Source organism: Aphelocoma coerulescens, chromosome 12 (assembly GCF_041296385.1).
Source record: "Aphelocoma coerulescens isolate FSJ_1873_10779 chromosome 12, UR_Acoe_1.0, whole genome shotgun sequence".
In the NCBI taxonomy this organism is placed as follows: Eukaryota; Metazoa; Chordata; class Aves; order Passeriformes; family Corvidae; genus Aphelocoma; species Aphelocoma coerulescens.
Window position 1 is genome coordinate 17,789,673 of NC_091026.1, and position 22,991 is coordinate 17,812,663.

The window sequence follows — 22,991 nt, forward strand, 5'->3', positions numbered from 1 at the left end:
ATTTTAGTTGAGAAGATATCCTTCAACCCTTATTTAAGTAACAATAACTACCATCAGAATTAAGCCATATGGAAAAAAATGAAATCCCTGATTTTATAGACTAGGAACTTAGGAGAGTGAAAAATTTACAATTTGCAATATGGACCTTGATAGTCAGCATGTAGCTACCCTACCCTACAGCTAGAATAATGTCTCTTAAGTCTTTACCCAACATTGAAGCAGAGAGGTCTTTAACATTAAAGAGGCACACAAGACAACAACATAAAAATATTTGCCTTCAGTTGGATGAATAAAGTAATACCTTAAACTAGCAAGTTCCAGTAACATCAACCAGATCAGCCCCTTCTGCCAGCAGCTCCAACTCTACCGGAATCAACATCCATCCTGAAAACAAACCTGGAGAGAAATAAGAGGCTGTGGCTTGTTTCCAAAAGTAAAAGGAAGCAAAGGGAGAGGCGCATGATTAATTCTCCATTAGTATTCCACTTACATTTCCTCCAAAAACGGAAATATTTCAAGTGAGAAATCTTGCTCATCAAGCAGTTGAAAACATTTCTCCTCACTGTATTCTAACCCTCACTTCTCTGAGGTCACTTTTCCCCTCCATCACACAGGCCTGGAGGCTGTCCAGGTACATCCCACCTGCAAGTATCCACCGGTACTTCACACTTCTTCACTGAAAAAAAATTTAGTCTAAGAACAAAACAGAGAGCTTTTAAGAGAGTAAGTTTTAATGTAAAATACACAGGTTTGAAAAAGTAGGACCAGTAACATTTCACCCCAGAAAGCAATTACAGAAGCAAGACACTTGGATTTTAGAAAATGTGTTTAATTAATAATGCTCATTAACTACACAGTTTTCATCCATAAATACAAGTTAAAGTTGTAAGTACAAGATAAAGTTGTAAAAAAAAAAATCTCAAATGTGTGATACTTATTTTTAAATGTATTTGATCTTTATGGCTGCTTCTGAATATACTAAAGATGTGGAAATCAGTGCAAGTTGAAGAGCTGCCAGACAAAAACCTCTAAAGGATGAAGGAGTGCTCAGCAGAGGGTATGTTCATCTCCACCTTGCAGCTTCTTGTAAGAGGAACTACATCAATCTTTGGTAGTATATTAAAACACCTCAAATAGTTAATATAGACAAACATTTAAAGGTTAACACTGTTTATATTTCTATTCAAGCTGCAACACAAATTTATTTTCTGTATTTTTTGTTTATTTTAGAAAGAACACTTAGGAAGTTTTGAGGGTTTGAAACTACAGACGATGGGGTCTCTTCCTTTGCACTGAAGCCAGCAGCAATTCTGACACTGACCTAGTGGGTGCAGATATGGGTCTGATGTATTTAAGGAAGTGGAAGGGATGGATCCGGTTTGTACAATTCATTAGAAGTTATTCATGACATTTTTTCATGAATGTAGAAAAAGGTACCACAAGAAAGCATACAATATAAAACCATAAACACCCCATCACCCTTAAATAAGAGGGGTGGAGGTTGCAGGGTATTCTACTGAGAAATTTCTGATTCTAACCTGAACAAGGGCTCTTCTGAAATCAATACAATTAAAAGACATTAACATCATCCTACACAGGGTTAGTCCCAATATAAGTGTGTTTTCTTTAATTGCTCATTTAAGGTACCCTTTTCTGTTTACATTTACAGTATGTGCTGTTGTCAGTGCAAGACCAGATTACACTGAACATTAAAATAAATGCAGTGCAATTTCTTTCTCTCTTGGGACAAAACCAGTGAGTACATTTTAACATTATAGGAATGTTTCAAAGTGGAAATTGAAAACACATTTCCCCAAGCCAGGATTCCTCTATGTACAGCACATCTTGGAAAAGCAGCATAGCATCTCTGAGCATGTTTGCTTTTCACCAAGTACAGCAGAGAAGAAAAGAAGGTCTACTGTCTTAATGAAATTGGAACAAATATAATCAGGTTGAAAAAACAAGTGGCCAAAATATTTTTAAAAAAAACAACAAAGAATTAAAAACACCAACTCAACACGAAGTAATGAATCATGTATTTAGGGGTCAAGGCAACTGTTTGGTTTTTTTTTCATTTTCAGTAGCAATAGGCCAGTTTGAAATGTCAGAAACTCAAAAGGGCCAATCCCATGTAGCACTTCTGCAGGGCTTCCACCATCCTCCTTCTTGTCCAGACCAGCTCAAAACACCAAATAACAAGAAATGATGTTGGCATACAATGCACTCAATGCTTTCCATGTCAGCCTTCAAAAGCACGATGCTCTCTGTGGGCTAGGGAAAAGAGAAGGAAAAAAAAAGAAATAGCAGAACATGTAAACTCTGTTAAGGAGCTGAAAAGATTAAAAAAAGAGAAGATAAAAATGTATAAATCAGTCAAGGGAGAACACAATGTGCCAACAAGGGATCTTTCAGAATACACTATTCTGATAATACATTTATAGGGAGCCTAAAATATGAGATCTCTTAAAATCCTGATTGTAAATGGTTCCTCTAAATGAATGCTTAAATTGGACAGCATGTAGCTTTAAGAGTCATCAAGAGATTTGTTTCATTTGTTTTGTGAATCAGGCCTATTAAACATGAAACAAAACAGATTCTACAATGAAATTAAAAATATCTTTTGAATGACAGCTAACTTCTACATTGAAGGGACATAATTTTAATGCAATGACAGATGCTACGTTCCTAAGTAATTAATGATAAATCAGGCAGGATATTCCCATAGAAATACTCTACCAGCATCTTGTTTTTCTAAGGAAGGTGGAAATTAACAGTACAAAATACTTACATTTATAAAAGACCGTTTTAAAAGATGTGTGTGGGAGAAGTTCATGAATCTTTTCTAAAACTTTTGCTTCATTTGCTGAAGAGGAATTCATGTTCCAGACTTGCACAACATCTTCACGGTCACGAACACTGACACTAACCCCTATTACTTCATCATCTGCATAGAAGGGGAAGAACCATTAAGGAATACTTTGAAAGTGAGACATGTCTAATTTGCTACTTATGTATTATGAAACAGTGCCCAAAAGCTGGAAAAAAAATGAAGATGTGAAAAAAAGAGCAATCTCCAGTGAGGAAAATACCAATGTTCAAACCAAACAAAGTAGTTACCAGAAAGAAACTCTGTTTTTAGAAGCTATTAGAAATATTACCTCATGGTGCTTTTTATGAAGTGCTATAGGACTATTCATCTTTGCTATTAGCACTCTAATACTTGATTAGAAGGGAATCACAAGACTCCCAGTAAGGTCAGCAATATGAACTACTAAAGATAATTTACACCTACAGTGATGTCTACAAGCAGAAATGGGAGGATGAAGGTGAAACAACTAAAACCCCAGGAACAGTAATTGGTGGAGATCAGGCACCAGCTTTTCCAGACTTTCCTCTCTTTTTCCTTTACATTTTGTCAAGCAACAGAAAAAAAAAAAAGAAAACAAAATTAATGAAATTAATAAAGCCCAAGTCAGGCTGCTGCTGCTGCCAGTGTTGGTAACTTGGTGCTAGGCTGGAGAAGCCCTTTTTGGTGTGAAGTTCTCAGGATTCAGCTTTGTGGAGAGCTCAGAGGCTATGCCACAGCTGGGGGCAGTGGCTGCCTCCAGCTGTGAGCTCCATGGCACAGCTGCTCTGTGCATCCCAAGGAAAGGGTCACAAACAGTACACAAAGGTGGTGTCACAAGCACATGGCCAAGGGGCCTCTTTGGACAGCAGAATATCACATATTTGCTTAAAGTGACCCCAAGACAACCCTATCAGTGTATAAAGGGTGTGAGAGAGACCATTTGAAAAGTTATTGCTGAACTGCTCTGTGAACTTGCGAAATGCCATTCTTTTTTATGGAATGATACCCAGTGAAAGACAATTCCTAACAGGATATTCACTGTCACTGTAACAGCCACTCTAATCAGATATTCATGCGTAGAGATGAAGCAAATATGGTGAAAAGAAATTATGAAGAAATGTCTTAATCATTACCTGCTGCACAACAATCTGTAAACTGCTCTCCAATAGCTGCTAGCAGTAGCTCTTTCCAAACTGCAGCCTAAGGAGGCAGAAAAAAAGTTACATTTGCATTATTATTTTTTAATTTTAAAGTCAGGTTTGCTAGGTCAGTTTTGAGTGTCTTCTCTTTCTGAGGTTGTCTAGACAAAAAAAGAGTATTTATTGTAAGTGCATACTGTGTTATATAATTAATTGTTGGGTCTGTACAAGATGGTTCATCTTAGCCAAGGAGAAGCTGTGCCCACATGTGATGAAGAATGAAGCCAAAAAAAATGAGAAACAGGCATAAAGGTGTTATTTATGCTATTTACAAGGCACTGAAAGCTGACTGAAGTTCATCTTCAAGCAAACCTTTCAGAAGTGACTGAGGCCATGTGGTGCATAGTTTGAGAGATCAAAAGTACCTTCATATCAAAAAGGGGCTGTCATTCAGCCTCTGAAAACAAGGCCTCTGGGGTCCCTAAATTCACTGCCCAGTAATTCAGGCTCTCCAAACCACTTGTCACTTCTGACAATCTTCACACCTTGGATTATCGGAGGAAAAAGACAATTTCAATTTCAGTCTTTTGTGACCACTTGGGACTGCAGGGGAGGAAAGCTGCAACTTACATACAAGGGAAAAGCCCACAGGCAAAATTCAATTAACTTTTGGCTGAAATTTTGAGTACCATCTTTCAGCATTTAATGCCTTCTGCAAGGCTGTCACATTTTTCTGACACTTCACTTTTTCTGTTTAAAGGCCTGATCCAGAGCACACTTACACACATAAACACCATATGTGAAGAGGTCAAATCTCCTTTCTGTGGCAGTTCACAGAAGTTACTCACATGAATTTGATTAGGGAGGCAAAGAGAAACACAGTTATTTCATTAGAGCTCAAAGATATGCCTGAATAGACTTCATCTTTCACACTTTTAAATGAAAAAATATGTAATTTAGCATAGATTATCAGGAAAAGGTCTTTCTATTTTTCTTTGTATGCCTATAAGCAAACAGTCTCGAGAACAAAGGTGGTTATAAATTACCATGTTTCCAAATGGAAACACTGCAGCTTTCATTTGTTTTATAATACATTGCCAAATGTTATCTAAAGCAAGAGATACGGAATTATTGGAAAAGAAACTTCTGCTCATTGTCTTTTAAAGGTTACGGAAGTTAAAGTAGTGTTTGGTTGTTGTGTTGGGTGATGCAAGAAGTAAAAAGCTTTACAACAGCTTTATCAAATAGAGTTTGAGGAAACTCCCTTACTAAACAAGGTCTGAGTAAAGAGTCAATATAACGTACCGTACTTTCTTTAGGGACCTTCATTTTCCATATACCTCCTTTGGCATTGCTTTCTTCTTCCCTGTTATGGGAAATAGATCAGTGAAAATAAACATTCAAATCCACATTTAGACAACCTTATGTTTGTGGTTTAATTTTCCCAGAAAAATCCCATCTGAAATGCAATTACTAACTCCAGGGAGCATGACTCTGACTTCTGACATCAGAGATAATTCTTTCATTGTTCATATGAAGTGTATCTCTCAACACCTAATCCCTTTCCTAAGTTTTGTGTGTTGGAAAATACTTATATTTTCCCTGACTACAGACCATCTTTGAAGTGGCTGCACACTGTATGGGAACAAGCCACAAAACAATTTTGCATTTTACTATGGTAACCTTTAATTTTGGAAAACCTCTGGCATATTTTCATAGAAGCAGCTTATTACTCTTCCGTTTATTCAATTTAGTAAAAGAACATGAGCACACTTCATGTCAGTGTGAAGAACAGCTAGAAATTAATTGCCCTTATTAAAAAGAGACTTGAGCTGCCCAGGGTCAGGGCAGACGTAACCATTAAACTGCCCCGTAATGACAAAGGCACAATGCACTAACCTGTGAGCTTCTCAAGTTTATTCTGTCACAATTCTAAGACTTTAAATTAGGGCTTCTAGTTTCCTGTTAAAACTCTGTAAGGGCAAAATTAAATAACCTAAAAATTCATCTTTGGAATATCTAAACTCAGGATAACATCTATAGAGATTCCTCAGGTTCAATGGTTTCCCACCAATCCTGACAGATGATGGGGAAAAGAGGGGGAAACTTTGGGAGGACATCTTCAAAATCTGCATCCTCAACTCTTACTTCAGGATTTGTCTTTCTTTCTAAAAGAAAAAAAAAATATAAAATGCTGAAATTGGCCAGTATACTGTAATGGTAATCTCAGAAAAGCTTCTTGGCAGCAATTATTGAAAGGTTAGCAAATTACTGATTATGAGATCAATCTCTTGCAATCCCTTTCCTAAAATGCAAAATTACTTTGATAGGCTTAAAAAAAGTGTTTAATTTTCAGAAACAATCTTTGCATTTTACACCTCTAATAATCACTTAACACAGGAAAACTAAAAATAGGAAAAACAAAAGCAAAAAATCAAAACCCCAAATGTTCTCATTCATCCCTACAAAGATATTAAAACCTGCACATGATGGCCCAGTTGATTTATACAGACACCAATGTTATTTCATACCCACTTTAGCTATCCTGACCAGTCACAGTACTTTCAGAAAAGTAACATGACATTCAGATGCATTCACTTTAGAAATTTACATCCAGTAGATCAGGGCAGAAATCTCCTGTAGTAAGTCACCACAAAGTTAGACAACTACGATTCAGTTAAAGAACCCTAATGCAATCACAATCTATGCAAATGATGCCAAAAAGAATAAAACTCTTCAGAAAGTGCTGGGGTTCTCTGAGATGTGACAGAACTGCAACAGAAAGAAGAGATGCCAAGTTTGATTTCTGAAAGGAAAACATCAATTATGTATACTTTATTCCATTACTATTCTACAATCAAGTAGGAATTTGCTGCAATGAATCACCTCATAATTTCTTAAATTACTTTTAATCCAAGGTGCATGGGCATGTGTAGGCATGTGAAGCATGTACTTCACCTGTACTTTTGCACAGGTGAAAAAGGGTTAAGGACCATCAGTTGTTTGCATCATTATTTCACCAGCTTCAGTAGAAGGAAATAATGTGCAAGCTAAAAAAATTCAAATAGAAGTAACTTATTCTGTGTACTCCTGAATTGTAATTCAGAGTTATATTCTAATTTCTTAGCTCCTATTTCATAATCTATTTTCGTACATTTACATCCAGAGGTGGACAATGAAATTACAGTCTGTGTTTTTAATAAAGACTCTTTGGTACAAGTCACTTTTAAACTGAACAAGAACCTCAGGGTATTTCTTTCATCGGTCTCTTGAGTCCAGGTGTTTGCAGCCAACAGAAACAAGACACTCCTGTCCCCACACCTTTCACCCCTTCAGGTTATTCACTGCCCATTCCCAGAAATGACTGATGACAACATACGTACCAAAGCGGGCGCCTTTCTCCCCGCATTAAATGGTAGCTACATTTCAGAGGCAAATTTGTCACAGGAGCAATGTTGTTGTAGACACTCCAGAAATCCTTGAAAAGGAAAAATATTAGTTGCATTAACACAAGAGAGTGTTTCATGCAGATTTATTTCCTTGCTCATTTTCTTGGGAACAATTATGCTTCCTTCTCCGGAGAACTGGCACCTTCTACGTTATAATAGAATGCTCTGAAAAGAACTTCTTACAAGTTCATTTCTACTTTTATTTTTTTTTACATGCCAATCATGCATAAGTGAAGGTGGAAAAAAGGGAAGCAGTTGAAATGCGGATTATCCTTTTGAATACAGAGGGAAAAAATCATCAAAACCAGAGTCACACTGAGTATGTCAGAACAAACCAGTACATAAAACTTCCTTAGCATATTAAAAAAATATATTTATATCAAATATCCACCTTGCTTCACTTAAGACTAGCCTAAGCTTCATTATGATTATCCTGAGTTACAAAAACACCACAAACAATAATTCTGGTGAACTAAATGTCTAACCAGCGACCTAACTAGTTCGTCTGAGTGAAAGGGTTCAACCAGATGCAAAAAACCTGAGATGCACATGTCAATACAGGAATTGGGGAGAAATTCAAAGATCCAAGTTACCAGGAACCATTGGATGACTTCCCAGTGTTTCTGCTGGTAAAAGCAGAAGCTGTCATGCAGGTTTGGGGTGGATAAAAAGGCACCCAAAAGCAGTAGTGAGCAACAGGGAGAGATGACTGAAAAGATCCCAATCTCTTCTCTCTTTATGCAACAGTTGGGAACAAAGATTTTTAAAGACTTAAGATGCATCAACCTGTGGTGATGCAATATTAATCATTAGTGCAACTCATGAAGTATTATCTAGACATAATATTTAAGTATTATCTAATACATTAAATATTATCTAATACTTCATCACTAGCACAACTTTAGAAACAACGATTGCAACATTATGTGATAAAATGTTGTGGCCCTTGGCAACTCTGCCTAACAGCCATTACCTTTATACAGCCACAAGAAGAAATGGAAGACTACTAAAAATATAAAAACTTGGCATGAAACACCCATTTCAACTATGATCTTACTCTTAACTGGTTGTGTGATCAAACCCTAAAGCTACTTGCAGAAGAAGGAGCAGAGGTACACTGGTAGATGGCTGTGGAAACATTTGAGAGCTCTTTTTGTCCTGGGCTAGGGACTTAGTTTGGAAGGTTTTGGGTTTGGAAATCTCATGCAAAGTAAGAAGTTGTGCAGACCTTCATAAAAAAGCCTTATTTAAAACTTCAGTAGATTGCTACAGCTGTGCTTCTCAAAGAGAAGGGTCTGGCATTACCCTAAAATTCCAGATTTAGTGAACTAGTCAGCTTAGCTCTAAGGTGAGACAAATACCGATTTGCTACACTTCATGCTAACTGTGGTGTTAAAAAAGAAATACAATTTTATTTGCAAGAGATGCCCTCTACTAGGCAATGGCAGATGACACAGACATGCAGAATTTCTCACTGCTGCAAGTATCACACGGTTTAAGAGTACTTTAATTCAGTTTGCTAGAATCTTTTTTTAGATACATACTCAAGGAGAGAAACCCCACAAAAAAAACCCAAAAAAACAAACACATGCTGCAATTTTTAGTCTTTGCGTAAATAATTTCTGTATTAAAAAAAGGAGAAAAGGATGGAAAAATCCTTAAAATACATCAAATATAATAATTCAATATACTAGTGGAAACTCAGGAAGGCTTAAGAATTCACCATGCCCAATCCAATATGCCTCCTCCTTTCCTTGTCTGGAAAGCCAAATGAAATTCAAACACTGACTCAGTAATACAAACACACAACACCAGTAGTACTCACGTTTCACACCTCAGGTAAGCAAAGCCACAGGTGTGACTCATCCTACGAAGAAGAACGAAACTTAAGGTGTGAAGTTACATTAGTAACATGTGGCAGCTCCTGCAGCAGAGCTAGACGCCTTACCTGCACTGTTTGTACTGTATAAATCTTCTTCAAATTTAATGCACATTCAGCTGCTGTTGTACCAGGAAGTGACCTTGAAAACAAAGCTCAGATTAGTTAAAATATTTATTTTGTCAAGGAGGGAGAGAAGGGAGATGAAGAGGGAATATGAATCACATGAGTGTGAAGTTGAAATGTTCACATGTCAAAGGGGAAGTCCAACTCCAAATTATCACGAATCATTTAAAGATAGGAGTTCAAGCTCTGTTATACTTGCAAATAAATTAATATTTGCCAGGTAATTTGTAAAATTAAACAGAATTATTAGGAGTTTTAGCCAAGCAGCACAGCACTGCTCTCAGAGCTACTACACACCCTCAGAGCCCTGCTGTTCACAGGTGAGGTGCTACAACAAGGGGACGGCATAATGCTACGCCGGAATTATTTTAAATTGCATTTAATACACCGCAGCCCCCGTTTTCAGCGTTTTAAGGCGCTCCCGGTGCTTCACACTTTGAAAAGGAAGCTCATCCGCAGTTCGTGCCGCCAGCCTCGCCGGGCCCTCAGCGCGGGCCGCTAGGTGGCGCAGGCGCACAGCCGGCGGTGAGGCGGGAACGGCGGGGCGCGCGCGGCGGCAGCTCCCCTCAGCCCCGCCCCGCCCTCAGCAGGCCGGCCACGCCGCCACGGGCTGCTCGCTACCCCCGAGGGGTGGGACACGCACATGGGCTGAGGAGAAACACAAGGCCCACAGGGCAGCTCTACCGCCATGTGCTATGTCACCCAGCACACCCAGGGAACCTCCATGACTCCAGGCAGTTCTTCCACCACCGGCACGCTCTATAAAGCCAAGAGATCCTTGGGTTGGTCTCACTGCCAGACACTCTGGTACACCAGGTGTGGTTCAGCTTCTGTAGCTCACTCATACTGGCCATCACCAGCTCCCACCCGTGGCTGCTCCTCTCCTCAAGGGCCTCCAGGGGAAGCCATAAGAGGAGTGGTGGAGGTCACTTGAGTGTCCAGCCTGGAGGAGACTGAGGGGAGACGTCACTGCAGTCTACAAGTTCCTCACGAGGGGAAGTGAAGGGACAGGCACTGAACTCTGTGGTGACCACTGACAAGGACCCAAGGGAATGGCTGGAGCTGTGTCAGGTTTAGGCTTGGATATCAGGAAAAGGTTCTTTCCCCAGAGGATGGTCAGGCACTAAACAGGCTCCCCAGGGAATGGTCACAGTCCCATGGCTGTCAGAGCTCCAGAAGCACTTGGAGAATGCCCTCAAGCACAGGGCATGACCCTTGGGGATGGTCCTGTGCAGGGCCAGGAGTTGGACTTGATCCTCGTGGGTCCCTTCCAACTCAGGATATTCTGTGATTCTTTAGGTGCACACGCAGCACCAGCTGCATCCCATCATCTGAAAGGTCTTTTCCAACCTAAATGGTTCTATTTAAAATCTTTTTCATGACTCTTCAGTGCATGAGACATGGGACAGTGCATCCACATCCCCAGACATCCCTGCGTTCCTGTCACTGCGCTAACAGTGCATCGTAACACCCACCTTACAATTCCCAGCACACAATCCCACAGGCACAATTTTGGGGGAATGAGGTCAAAATTGCTAAGGCACATTCAATTTCTTAGAACTGGAAACATTTTTTTTTTTTTTTTGCCTTCAGAAGCTGAAGTAGGATTTCTAAAGAAAAACGAAGATCAAAGACAAAAGCAACCTCCCATTGTGTCTCAGAAGAGGAAACAAAAATGTGTAAAATTACTAAATCTGGAAACAGACGCAAGAGAGCAGGTTTAAGGAAACAGAAGAAAACGCAGCTGTTGCTCGGGTTTCAGCTGAAGAAAGGATAAAAGCAAACCAGATCTCAGCATCCCTCCCTGATACATCTGATCAGCATGAAATACATCCAGGGAAACACTGAAGTTACTCTCAGTTGTTATAGATATAATTGAAGCTCTGGGCAAACCCTAGATAATCATGTAAAGGAAGAAATTTAATATGCAAAACTACTGAAACAGCATCACATGTTTAAAAGTCTAATAATAGCTCTAAGGTTTTTTCAAGGCTCCTATTAAAATAAGCTGCTTTAAAACTACTTACAAAACCAGCAGAAAAATACCTCCCAACTTTTTCAGTATAAAACAGGCAAACTAACATCTACTTTACTATTTGCCTGTTAATTACCAGACCTGAGAGCACATTACAATGGTGGAATTGGCAGGAAACAAACAAAAAACCCAAGAAATCACCATGGCACAGCTTGTAATACAGTGGCTCATGAACTATGAGAAGTCCCATGAAAAAAATGATAACTTGAAACAAAAAAAATCTGTCATCAATGTGATAAAAGGAATTGTAGTAAGGTTTGGGGGTCTGGGGTTTTGTGTGTGTGTGTTTGGGCCTTTTTTACTTACACTTTACATTCAGCATTTAAGAGCAAAAAGAGAAAGTCACAGAATTTAACAGAAACAGAGCCAGTAACATTGCTTTTGAAGGCACAAAAAAAGGTAATCAGTTAAAACAGACTTTAAAACTTATCAAGTGATTTAACTATTTGTTAGTAGAGAGCATCGGATTCACAACAAACTACCCCTTGTTTTTTTCTTGCTGACCAAACTAGCACCTCTCTACTAACACTTTGTTCCACGTAGAAAAGAACACAGACAGGCAAAACCTGAGGTAAATTTTGCCTCTTGTTGTTTCACCCCACTGCCCAAGAAATTACTTCTCTTCTGCACTATTTCTGCCACTGGTGGCTTAGCAGTGACCAAGGCATCTGGCATTACATATGTTGTACAACATATATTATCATCACTCAATATCCTCGTGCTGATACTGCCACTGAGTTGCTTTGATAGTAAGGTCTACTCAAATAAAAGATGAAAATGTATTGTCTAGCCATAGCCTTCACAGGTTACCTAGATCATCATGGCAGCCATTTAGCAAATTTAATGCCATTTGAAGAGCAGCTAAGACAGGTAGACAGAATATTCCACTCAGAGGTTACAAAATGGCCCGTTTTGATAGCTGCAAATAACATTGTCCAGAGAAACTGTGATAGCTGGCAGAAAGCACCAAACCAGCAAATTACCTATTTTAAAAGTTATGGTGAGTGACCATTTATTCCTAGTAACCTGCCTGGTAAGTGCTCCAGGCCCACCAGATCACAGTGTTATTTCAGCCTTTCACTCAGCTCTGGAAAGTGTCAGTCATTTATGGATATGAGCATGAACACTAAAATGTTTGTGTCTGAAAAACAAACAGTCAAAAAACCTGAAACTCTACTAAAAAGTGTAATTGAGAAAATGATGATGCATCAATTTAAAAGTTCAGGATAATTTGCTCTGGAATTTACACCTACACAAATTTGGTTTCATGCATGATTATAAGGCAGAGACAATATTTTAATCAGACAGACAGAAAAAAAAAGCCTTGAATTTCCTGCAAAATTCCAGACTCCTGACAAATCTAAACTGTGGTGTTTCTGTGATAGTCACCCAGAAACTCAACAGCTCCACGCAGATGACCACTCAGGACTTTTGTGCCTTAAAACTCATGAAATTGGGATTTTTGGGGTTTTTTTGTTGAGTACACAGTTTAAGTGAAGTTTAAATTAGGTTAGCAGAAATGACAGATGATTTTCAAGTGAAGGAATCTGTATAAACTCCTATTTCTGTAACTCTTCAGTAAAAACTTGCACTATAAGGTATGAGTAGTTAGACGGTTGTGCATTTTAATAAAAACCTCAGTACACATGGTACTACAAAACAAGACCCTGCAAATATTGACCCTCAAAATGAAGCCATTACAGGATTCTTCCCATTCAGGTAATTTTACTGCCGTCAACAATAAATTAACCCAATATGCCCTACTGACCTGTCAGTTATTGTCATGGTGAACAATTAATTTCCAAGGACTCAGCAGACCCTGCCAATCCTCCTGAGCACAGTAACAGGAAGGAGCTGGATCATGGCACCAGCCTGGCACTGACACATCCTCGGGGGGTGGGAATAGTTGTTCTGTCACAACTTCACCTACAGTTGTGCGTCTGGGTTTCCCATGGAGAGTCTGCACATAAAATATTCAATGGTTCTCCTGGTCTGCCTGTTTTCATGCCCTGTGATGCCAATGCATCTTCAGAACCTTTATAGGAGAAAATATAGCGCATTTTAGGACTAATGGAGTTGCCTAATCAGGCCAGACCCACTGTACAGCATCTCATAGTGAATCACACAGGAACGTGGAAACAGGAATAATCTCCACAAAATGAATCCTAATACCAGCTTGCTTCACTACTCCTTCATTATTCCAGCATGAATAAAGAACAAAGGATACAAAGATAAATTCCATTGTTTTATCCATGAATAAACCTCCAGGTGGTTGTGCTTATGTTAATTTCTGATGCTGAACTGTAGCTTTTCTGTTTTTCTGCAAAGAATTAAGTATAGAAGTTGTTTCATATGTGTTCACACTGGCCTTTGTTTCCCAGTGGGAATCTCATCACAGCTTTAGCGGGAGCTTTAAAAGCTGCCAAGCAGTTTTGAAAATACCCCTGTAAGTGCTTAGCCACAACTGCTTTTGGTATAAATAAGCAAAATATTTACTTTCAAAGCATAAAGTCAAAAACATGCTGTGGCAACTAAATAAATCTGGTAATCCATTCTGAATACAAAGACTGATTTCAAGCCATCAAAGCCTGTCAAAATGCACTTACTGGATTGAACATTCTTATAATATTAACCATCATTTTTCATTGTAAGCCACCTACTCATAAGCTGTAACAGATGAAATAGATGATCCTAGATAAATAAATTCTGCTATAGGGAAGAAGGGAAATTATTAAGTTTAGTTTCAAATATCTGATGTGTTCAGTTAGGAAGATTAACACATTCTTAAAAATGGTTCAGTTATCAAAATGTATCTACCAAGCTTTATATAGAACTCATCTATAACATACAGAGAGAAAAATCAGCACATAAGGATAATACCTTATGTAAGAATATTTTGTCTTTGCTGGAGTAGACAAATAACACTGCTTATTTGACAACGTTTATAAGCACATACTTCCCCTCACAAAGATACTGAAGAGTTAAACTATTCCTGCAAGAGAATTATCTAAAGGGCATTGTTCGAAGTCAGGCAAGAAAACAGGGCAAGCAGGCCATGATCCTGCAAAGTGATGGGAAACGGGGAGGAGACACAGCCAGGACAGCTGACCCCAACTGACCCAAGGGATATTCCAGACCATCTTACACTCTGCTCAGTATATAAAGTGGGGGGAAGAAGGGATATTTGGAGTGATGGTGGTTGTCTTCCCAAGTCACCATCATGCAGGATGAGGCCCTGCTCTCCTGGAGGTGGCTGAACACTTGCCTGCCCATGGGAAGCAGTGAATTAATTCCTTGTTTTGCTTTGCCTGCATGTGCAGCTTTTGCTTTCCCTATTAAACTGTCATTATCTCAGCCCACGACTTTTCCAGCTTTTACCCTTCCAATTCTCTCCCCGATCCCGCTGTTGGGGGAGTGAACGAGCACCCATGTGGTGTTCGGGTTTTGCCTGGGCTTAAACCACAATGACATGGAATTGTGTCGCCCAGGCTAAGTGAGAGCTGGGATTTGCAAGGTTTACAAAGTAATGTATCAGCATCATGTCCACATGTACATCAAAAAGTATAATCATCTTCACAGCTTTGTATTTACACAAGTATCACGCCCAGATCCACAGCCCCAAATCCCGTTAAGGGATGGTTTCAAGTGCATAATGTGGCTTGTTATCCATGACATCCCAGTCCTTGATGGTGATGTCACTTGACTTTTCCTTTTGTGGAATCCCTGTGTTGAATGTGCTACACAATATAGTGACCAGAGTGGTAATGCTCATGTTTCATTTTTTATATTCAGTGATGCATATTGACACTTTGTTGTAAAAAATAACTGAAAGACTACACAATGTAGCAAAGTCTAAGAGGGCAACCTTTCATTTCAGAGCCAGGAGCCACTACAAGCAGAACAGGACTCTTATCAAGATAAATACAAGCGTAAAGAGCCATCAGCATGAATCAGCTTCCCAAGGTGGCACCAAATGCACCTGCAAGCCTTGCTGAAACTCCCCCTGCTCCCTAACATCACTGCAGGCAAAAATCCTACCAATGAGACATGTGGGTATGAACTTGGAAATCTATAGAATGGACAAAATAAACAGCAGATCTAAATTCCTGTTTTCCAAACTTTTAGCATGTGGCCTTGGAACATTTTAACAATCAAAAAGGAAATCTCATTTGTCTTAAGAGGAAAACACCTGCGAGCTTCTCTGCACCTTCTTTGAAACTGCTGACCTGCGAGCATTTGAAGATCACAGATAGGATCTTATTTGTCAAACTGGTGAATAATATTCTCCCAAAGCTTTCATCACGCTCATTTTCCTAAGGCATTTACAGGGTAAGATAGCAGAGAGCACTATCAGATGGTTGCTATTTCAGACACGGATACCAAGAAAGGCTTAGCACTAACGGGAAATGCAGATGCCCTGTGACACATGTGGGATGATGGCAATGAACCAGGACCTGGTCACAGGATGCCAGCCTCCAGATGTTCAGCCTGTGCCAAGGCATTCACAGAAACAAGTGCTGATGTAGATAAAAAAAGGCATTTACTTCTAAAGCAGTGTCCAGTGCTGCTATGATAAAAGCAAGGTCGTGAACCCCAAGGGTAGCACATCACTAGTTGCTACAGAAAGTGCCACTTAGCTGATGGATATTTATTTTAACAGCGTGACTTAATGAAAAGATACGTTTTAGAGATCTTAAAATTGTATGTCATGGATCTCTCTCACAGTAATTTAATAGAAAAAGATAACTACATATCCATCTCAACATCTATTTATCCTTAAGCATCACTTCTTCCTGCTTTTCTCTGCAAGTACAGGGTAAAATGTAGCAGCAGTCAAAAATCAATACCATCTCCTGAGGAAACAGCACTGCTCCACACTAGGTGCTACTGAAGTAGGCTAAAAAAGCACCCACAGTTATCTGCTATGGAAAGTCCATCCGATACAAGCTTAGGCTTCCATCAAATCTCTGTGGATGTACCAATAATGTCCCAGCCACTTCTGCGGGGCTCTGCAGAGAGACGTGAACCTCCACACACAGCAGTAAATTAAGATCACGGTTCCATCTCTTGTGTGCTTTTTAATGCCTTAAATGAATTCTTAAGTGTATAAAAACATGTCTTGTTTGCTGTCATTCTTGTTCCCTGTCATTATTCTATCTCTGTTGCTGGTAAACAAAATACACAGTTTTGTGTGTATATATGGTCCCACTTTTTTTGTTTTTGTAAATATACAGTCTCGGCTTTATAAGTTAAGAAATAACAATACAAATTAAATGCATTTACATGTCATCTGAAAAGACAAAAAAATAATCTATAGAATAACTGTATTTTAAGAGTCTAAAACATTGTGAAATCAAGCCTTAAAAAAAAATGATAGGACTCGGGAACTCAAAATAGATTTTAGCTTCCAATGCTGATTATAAAAATAGACATGCTTATCTCCACATGGCTTGTGTAAACAAACAGACCTGGTTGGTGACTTGATTAAACACCAGTTCAAATTATTCTTTTTAAAAACTAAGCAAAAATACAACTCAGATCCTGAACCTGACCATAACTGCATCATGACTGCAAAAGGATTAATCAGAAATAATTGGTGGGTTTATTTATTAGATTTGGTTTACAGGACATGAGAATATTTGTGCGTTTTCAACAGCTGCTTGTGATTTCTCTGTCACGAGTTGAAAAGCTACCAGAAGAATAACTAAAGAGGATAATTTTACCAATAGCATGGGGCAGTATGTTCAGTGGCAGAAAGGCTGATAAACTTTCCCTCTGGAGTGGGGAGAGAGGAGAAGAAATACACCCAAAATTTGAGAAAAGGAAGCTGTAGATTAAAAAACAAGACGCTAGAAAATACATGCTAGGAAAACAACATCAAATGCTGGTTCGAAACTTTCTTTTTCAGTTTTGGCTTTGGCACTTCTTCCCTATGCCTCACTGTGTGCACAACAGGGGTGAGCTCCCTTGGCAGCCTCTTTTCACGGCATTAGAGGCTCAAACTCCAAGCACATGAAACGTAATATTAACCTGCACATAATAAAAAAATTCAGCTAATCCCTCAAAACATAGCACTTTGGATTTTAAGAACTGATCACCTACGAGAGCCAAACCTGATATTAAAGAGTTGTAAGATCGGGCATGTCACAGTCAGTGGGACCGGCTCCATCTGGGGCAGCAGGGATGCACAAACCACAGCAGCGAAGCACAGCCTTTACCCTTCTATTCCCGGGGCTGGCGAGCGTCATCTCTAAATTTAGAGCTCAAACCTGCACCGACGGTGCCTGGACCCATGTGTGTCCGCTGAACTACAAAACAGAAAGCGTTTCCAAACCAGTTTCACTACGCGGCTCCCAGAACCGCTCCCGATTCCTTCGACGGGGACAGGCACCGGGACAGTCCCCCGCACCAGCACGTTTCCCATATGCAGTCCAGGATTAACTTCCCGCATCCAATCTGTTGGACGAGCGAACCGATAATCCCAGAGATGCGCATCCCTTCCTAGACGGACTTGGGGGGTTTCCCCATCTCCCGCCGCCCCCCCGGCCCCACTCACTTGTCCAGCCAGAAGGTCCATGGCGAGTGCAGCGGCAGCCCCGGCGCGTCCCGCTCGGGGGGGCTGAGCGCCATCTCCCCGGGCAGGCGGGGGGGCGAGGGGCGGGACGGGGCGCGGGGAGGGGACAAGGGACGCTGCGAGGAGGGACGCGGGAGGGGGTGAGCGGGACTCCGGCTTGGACAAGGGACAGGGGAGGGACAAGGTGCGACGGGAAGGACGGACAGACGGGCAAGGTGCAGAGTGGTGACAGCGATAGACATGGCCGAGGGACCATTGGAGCGCATGGGTGGCTCCCCAAAGGGGCACAGGCGCTCGCATCATCCCGTCAGTGCCCTTCCTGTGGGGCATAGCTGAAGGGAATCGCTGATCTTCTTCCTTAGACCTTTACAACAGCCCACGGCCACGAGGCGCTGGGGCACACAGCGTACCTGATGCCACCACCCTGCACGGCCCCGCTAATGGCAACCCCTTCTTTGCACATACACAGGTCACACCGCAGACCCAGCGCGTCTCTGGGGATATCTTACTGAGCAAAATAACCTTCGTTCTCCGTTTGGCTTGGCAGTGCTGACCAAAACACTAAATCTCTCTAGAACTCCCACTTTGAGGACACAAAACCCTTGCATGCTCACACACACTGCTGGCAGCCCTTCTCTACACATACACAGGTCACACCGCAGACCCATCGTGTCTTTGGGGCTGCCTTACTGAGCAAAATAACTTTTGTGCTCAGTTTGGCTTGGCAGTGCTGACCACACTAAATCTTTCTAAAAACCCAAGTTTTAAGACAGAACATTTTCTGCATTCACACAATGAAGGGGGGGCTACTGTGTAGACTGACCATGGATAGAGACAGTGCAACAATGAACTTTTCCAGACTTGGGGTATTATAATTTCTCTGTCTTCCCATCTTCTCTACAGCCCATTTATTTTACATGCCTGGTTTTACAGGGAGGTGTTCCTCACAATCCAACATGGACATGTGCAAAACCCCTCACATTATTTTTAGAATAGTATTTTTTAAATTAAGATTCTCCCCATTGGGACTCTGCACAGTAGTAAAGTTAAACACCCACCTAAGTGATAGCAGGATCAAAGACCATGAATCACATAGATTTCATTGCAAGCCCATTTAGTATGATGAATAATTTTATATATACTTCATCCTAAAAGAAAAATCTATAAAGACACACTCCTTTAAAGAAATAAAAATCTAACAGTAAGAAAGGGCAGAGTTCACCCATAAAAAGTAGTCTGCACAGTGACAACCAAGAAACACAAAAAATTAATGATTATGTTGTACAGATGGAAAATGCACACTGCTAGTCCAAATTAGATAAGATCTGCAAACCAGTTGCACCATCTCTTGCAATTTAATTTATTCCTCTTTAAATAGAAAGCAAGATAATGACCATTTGGGAGAGCTTGGAATCTAAAAATTCATTGGTATGCCCACTCCGAGCATTTTCTCTCTATTTTAATGATGAGCCCACCAAAAATGTTAATCCTGAAAAATCCCTACAATAAATGTCTGTATCTAGGCACAGATTTTCTCAGAAGAGCTGGAGGAGAGAGGAGAGGAGAGTGCTAATTTCTTATGACCCTAAAGGGTCACATTTTGCCTCTGTGACTGCCGATGACACTCTCCACACCTAACACATTTTTGGTGTCCTCTGCTGAGGTTGCCAACACAGTATTAAATTTTGGATGTGCAGCAGCATCACTCTGGAAATAAGGCCAAGCCCCCTAGACTGTACTACAATAACTTTGAATCCGGCACCTGCCTCTGATGGAACCACATGCTTCAATGAAAACCTCCAGATTCCATTATGAGGGAGCTGCTCATCAGTTAAAACATTACAGCTCATGCTGAAAACAAATCATTCTGTTATAAACAACCTGGGCTGCAAGGAACGCTACAGGAATAAAATCCCCACACCTCTGAGACACGGAGTGAGGGCCAGGAGGCACAGCCTGTATCATTATTCCAAATGAGATATGTAAAGCCTCAGTTTATTCCTTATTTACATCAGTAAATACCAGGCTTCACAGTGGCACAAGGAACGTTGTGGGAATCTCAACTAACAGTAAATTAATTTGGTTGTGGAGGAAGGGCAATCACAGGATGCATCAAATTAACGCATCCTCTGCCTACAGAGATTTCTAAGAAGTCGTGACACAGAGGAAAAAGAGTCTCCTGAGATGAATCTCACCAGGAAAAATGATCACGAGCACAACATCCTGATCCTGCTCAGCTACCTCATGCTGCCAGCACACCTTGAGTGAAATCATTTCAGAGATTAAAAATCCCAGGAAGTTATTACTGCTTTCAGAGAGGTATTTATAGGACTTGAATTAAAAATGTATTTTATCAACGATTGCTATATATTTGGAAGGTTTCTTTTTAAGGAAACCCTGGTGATGCCTCCTGTGCTCTTATACCTTCTCAAGCAGCTTTACCAGAAACAAACTGTGCTACAGTGCAGCCCTGTGCTACAAGATGGTGCAGAGATGAGTCGCTTAAAGCTCACCAGCACAGAAGAGGCTTCTGGCTCCATTCCTCACACCTCCTTCCAGCCACATCTTTCTTTTCCTTGCAGGGCTCCCCAGGTAAACTGCTAGTTTTCTGCTAAGGTCTTACAAAGCAGGACTGTGGGGTGGAGAGCAGGAGTCAGCTGGTGGATTAGCTCAGCTCATTTCCAATAGCTAACAGCCAAAATTTTCCCAGGTAACACTGGGGAGAAAAAAACCCCAACAAACTGGAGTGGGGAATACTGCTCTGCCCTATATTATGTGGTCCTAGCACTGCTTGTCTGCACCCAGTTTCAGGCACCTGAACCTTTTTGCCACTCAAAGGCCCATGCTGGGGCGAATTAGAGCTGAAGAAGGCACATTTTAGCCAGAAGAAACAATGAATACTTCATACCTCTTTCTGTGGTTTGAGATTTAAATCCCTACCCTTACAATCCTTGCTGATCCCAAAATCTTGACAGCAATGGGTACATTACATATGCTTGAAACATTATTTGCCTGTTCCAGTAGATTTTGGTGTAGCCCCTGCTCCCAGCTGGTGCAGGAAATCCCCCTGCTACAATACAATGGTATTTTGAGGAGGCAGAATGCCTCTTAAAACCATCAGGACCTTCCTTTCCCCAGCTGACAGTTGTGCACCATCACTGTGGCAACTGCAATGCCTGTGTACATGAGAAATATTAGGAAAGCATTAGGCTTATTTTAGCTATATTCTAATACAGTGTAGCACCTGGAAGGGAGGAAGGGAAGAAGCACCATACGAGCAGTCACAGTGCATTTCCACCCTGGAAGTGTTCCACAGCTGTCTGAGGCGACAGGTACCACACCTTAAAAAACATCTAAGAGATAACCTGGGTTTGTTCAGTGCTCCTGACACAAAATGAATGGTGTGAAACCTTAGCTAGACCTCTCTCCAGCTGAAGCTCCTCTTTTTTCACTCTGTGGCAGAGCTGTTTGGAACATAAACCTTCCTGAACTTGAGGGATGGCTGGAGCACAAGCCTCGGCTGCTGTGCCCAGCTGCTGCTGCTGCTGCCTCACAGCCTGAGCCAACAGCCATGAAATGTAATTTCTCTACCAAACGCTGGTGTCACGATCACTTGCTCTTGAAACACTGCCTGGGACTTCAGAAGCATATTAAGTAACACAGGAGCTGTTTCTGAGAGGTTCCCAGGAAGATAAACTGATCAACTGAGAGCCGAAGCAGAGGTGAGGATGAAGGGATTTTAGTTGATATTTGCTTCCGGAGGCTTAAATAAATGTTTTTTAAACCCTAAAACACGATATTAAAGTGTTGAATCCCAATGCTTTTGGCAAAAGCTCCCTCATCTAGGAATGATTTTGTATCAGCCAAGCTGTTAAGCAGAGGTTGTCATGGAAACAAGTTTTATTCAAATGATATGGCCAGAGATATACTGTATTTAGTGAGTTCTTCATTTGCTGCATATTGGGAACATGTCAGAACTAAATGATATTGCATAATTTTGTTTTGTTAAAAACAACCTGGCTCACTGCCCCTGTTTTTCTGACAGGCTTGTGTCCAGTCTTGCCTGGGACAGGTTTTCCACACAGAACCTGCTCCACAGGAGAGGCTCCTCAAGCAGCTGGTGCCTGCAAGCTCCCAGAGAAGCCTTCCTTCAAATACATGAACCTGCCCAAGTCAAACAAGCAGGGGAACCTTTCCTCGGCTTCTAAAACTGACATAACCATTCACTAGTCCAAAAGGAAGTGAAGTTCAACCAGATCCTTTCCTCCCTTACTAAAAAAAATTCCTACAGATGCATTTTGAAAGTCTAAAAAAATATCAATACAATTACATAAAAGTAAAGCCAGTTCATGTGGTGGTGGGCATCTCATAAGTGTCCTTGTAAACACAGGAATCCTATTAACTTACTGTTGGTGACTGATGGCAGAACAAATCTCAGAAAGGACATGTGCATACTAAATTTGTACCTCTGCCTTTTTAGCTGTGGAGCTGTTAAAAAGTACAGGAACTTTGTCTACATCCTAGGAGCAAATGCTTTTTTTTTTTTTTTTTAATATAACTAAAAATAAATGGAATAGTTCTTGCTCAAGTTATAAACTAAAACCAAGTCATCTTTGGCCAGGACATTGTGTAGAAACTTGATCCTGAAGAGGGAAAACAAAAATGAAATACAAAATTGGCTCCAAAATCACTCTCATGGAAACCACTGTGCAGATTTTACAGAGCAGCATCCAAAGGAAGGTGGTTTAACATCTCCCAAGGGACCAAGATTCCTGATTGCCCAATAGAAGCTGAGCATTAAGTAAAAGGCAAACAAAAGTAAAACCATACCCTTAAAGTTGTTACATAACTGAACATTCTGTAAAATGCTTCATGGGAAGGCGATGGCATCTCATGATCTCCTGTGAAAATGGAATGGGAGCTTGCTAACTTCTGGGGCAG

General features: G+C 40.6%; 1 protein-coding gene across 5 annotated transcripts; it reads right to left on the reverse strand.

Moving 5' to 3' along the window:
• Nucleotides 1-730: 730 nt before the first annotated feature.
• On the reverse strand, nt 731-18,118 carry EIF4E3 (eukaryotic translation initiation factor 4E family member 3). 5 transcript variants are annotated; one of them, XM_069028113.1, is made up of 8 exons: nt 18,033-18,118; nt 9,385-9,457; nt 9,271-9,303; nt 7,371-7,465; nt 5,293-5,353; nt 3,982-4,048; nt 2,789-2,944; nt 731-2,271 (listed from the first exon to the last, which is right to left on the reverse strand). In XM_069028113.1, exons 1-8 carry the CDS (start codon nt 18,104-18,106, stop codon nt 2,240-2,242), a joined length of 591 nt encoding a protein of 196 aa, XP_068884214.1. In that variant the 5' UTR covers nt 18,107-18,118; the 3' UTR covers nt 731-2,239. The 5 variants fall into 5 exon arrangements, with proteins under 5 accessions (XP_068884214.1, XP_068884213.1, XP_068884210.1 ...); XM_069028112.1 differs by lacking the exon at nt 9,271-9,303 and adding an exon at nt 17,746-17,784; XM_069028109.1 differs by lacking the exon at nt 9,271-9,303.
• Between the last annotated feature and the right edge of the window lie 4,873 nt (nt 18,119-22,991).

Excerpts from the sequence above, each read along its gene's own strand:
- EIF4E3 (XM_069028112.1), bottom strand. The coding sequence starts at position 18,106 with ATGGCGCTCAGCCCCCCCGAGCGGGACGCGCCGGGGCTGCCGCTGCAC. Across the intron at positions 9,458-17,745 it reads TCCAGGCACCGTCGGTGCAG|GTCACTTCCTGGTACAACAG; the intron begins GTTTGAGCTCTA and ends TTTGTTTTCAAG. Across the intron at positions 7,466-9,384 it reads ATACAGTACAAACAGTGCAG|GATTTCTGGAGTGTCTACAA; the intron begins GTAAGGCGTCTA and ends TTCCTTTTCAAG.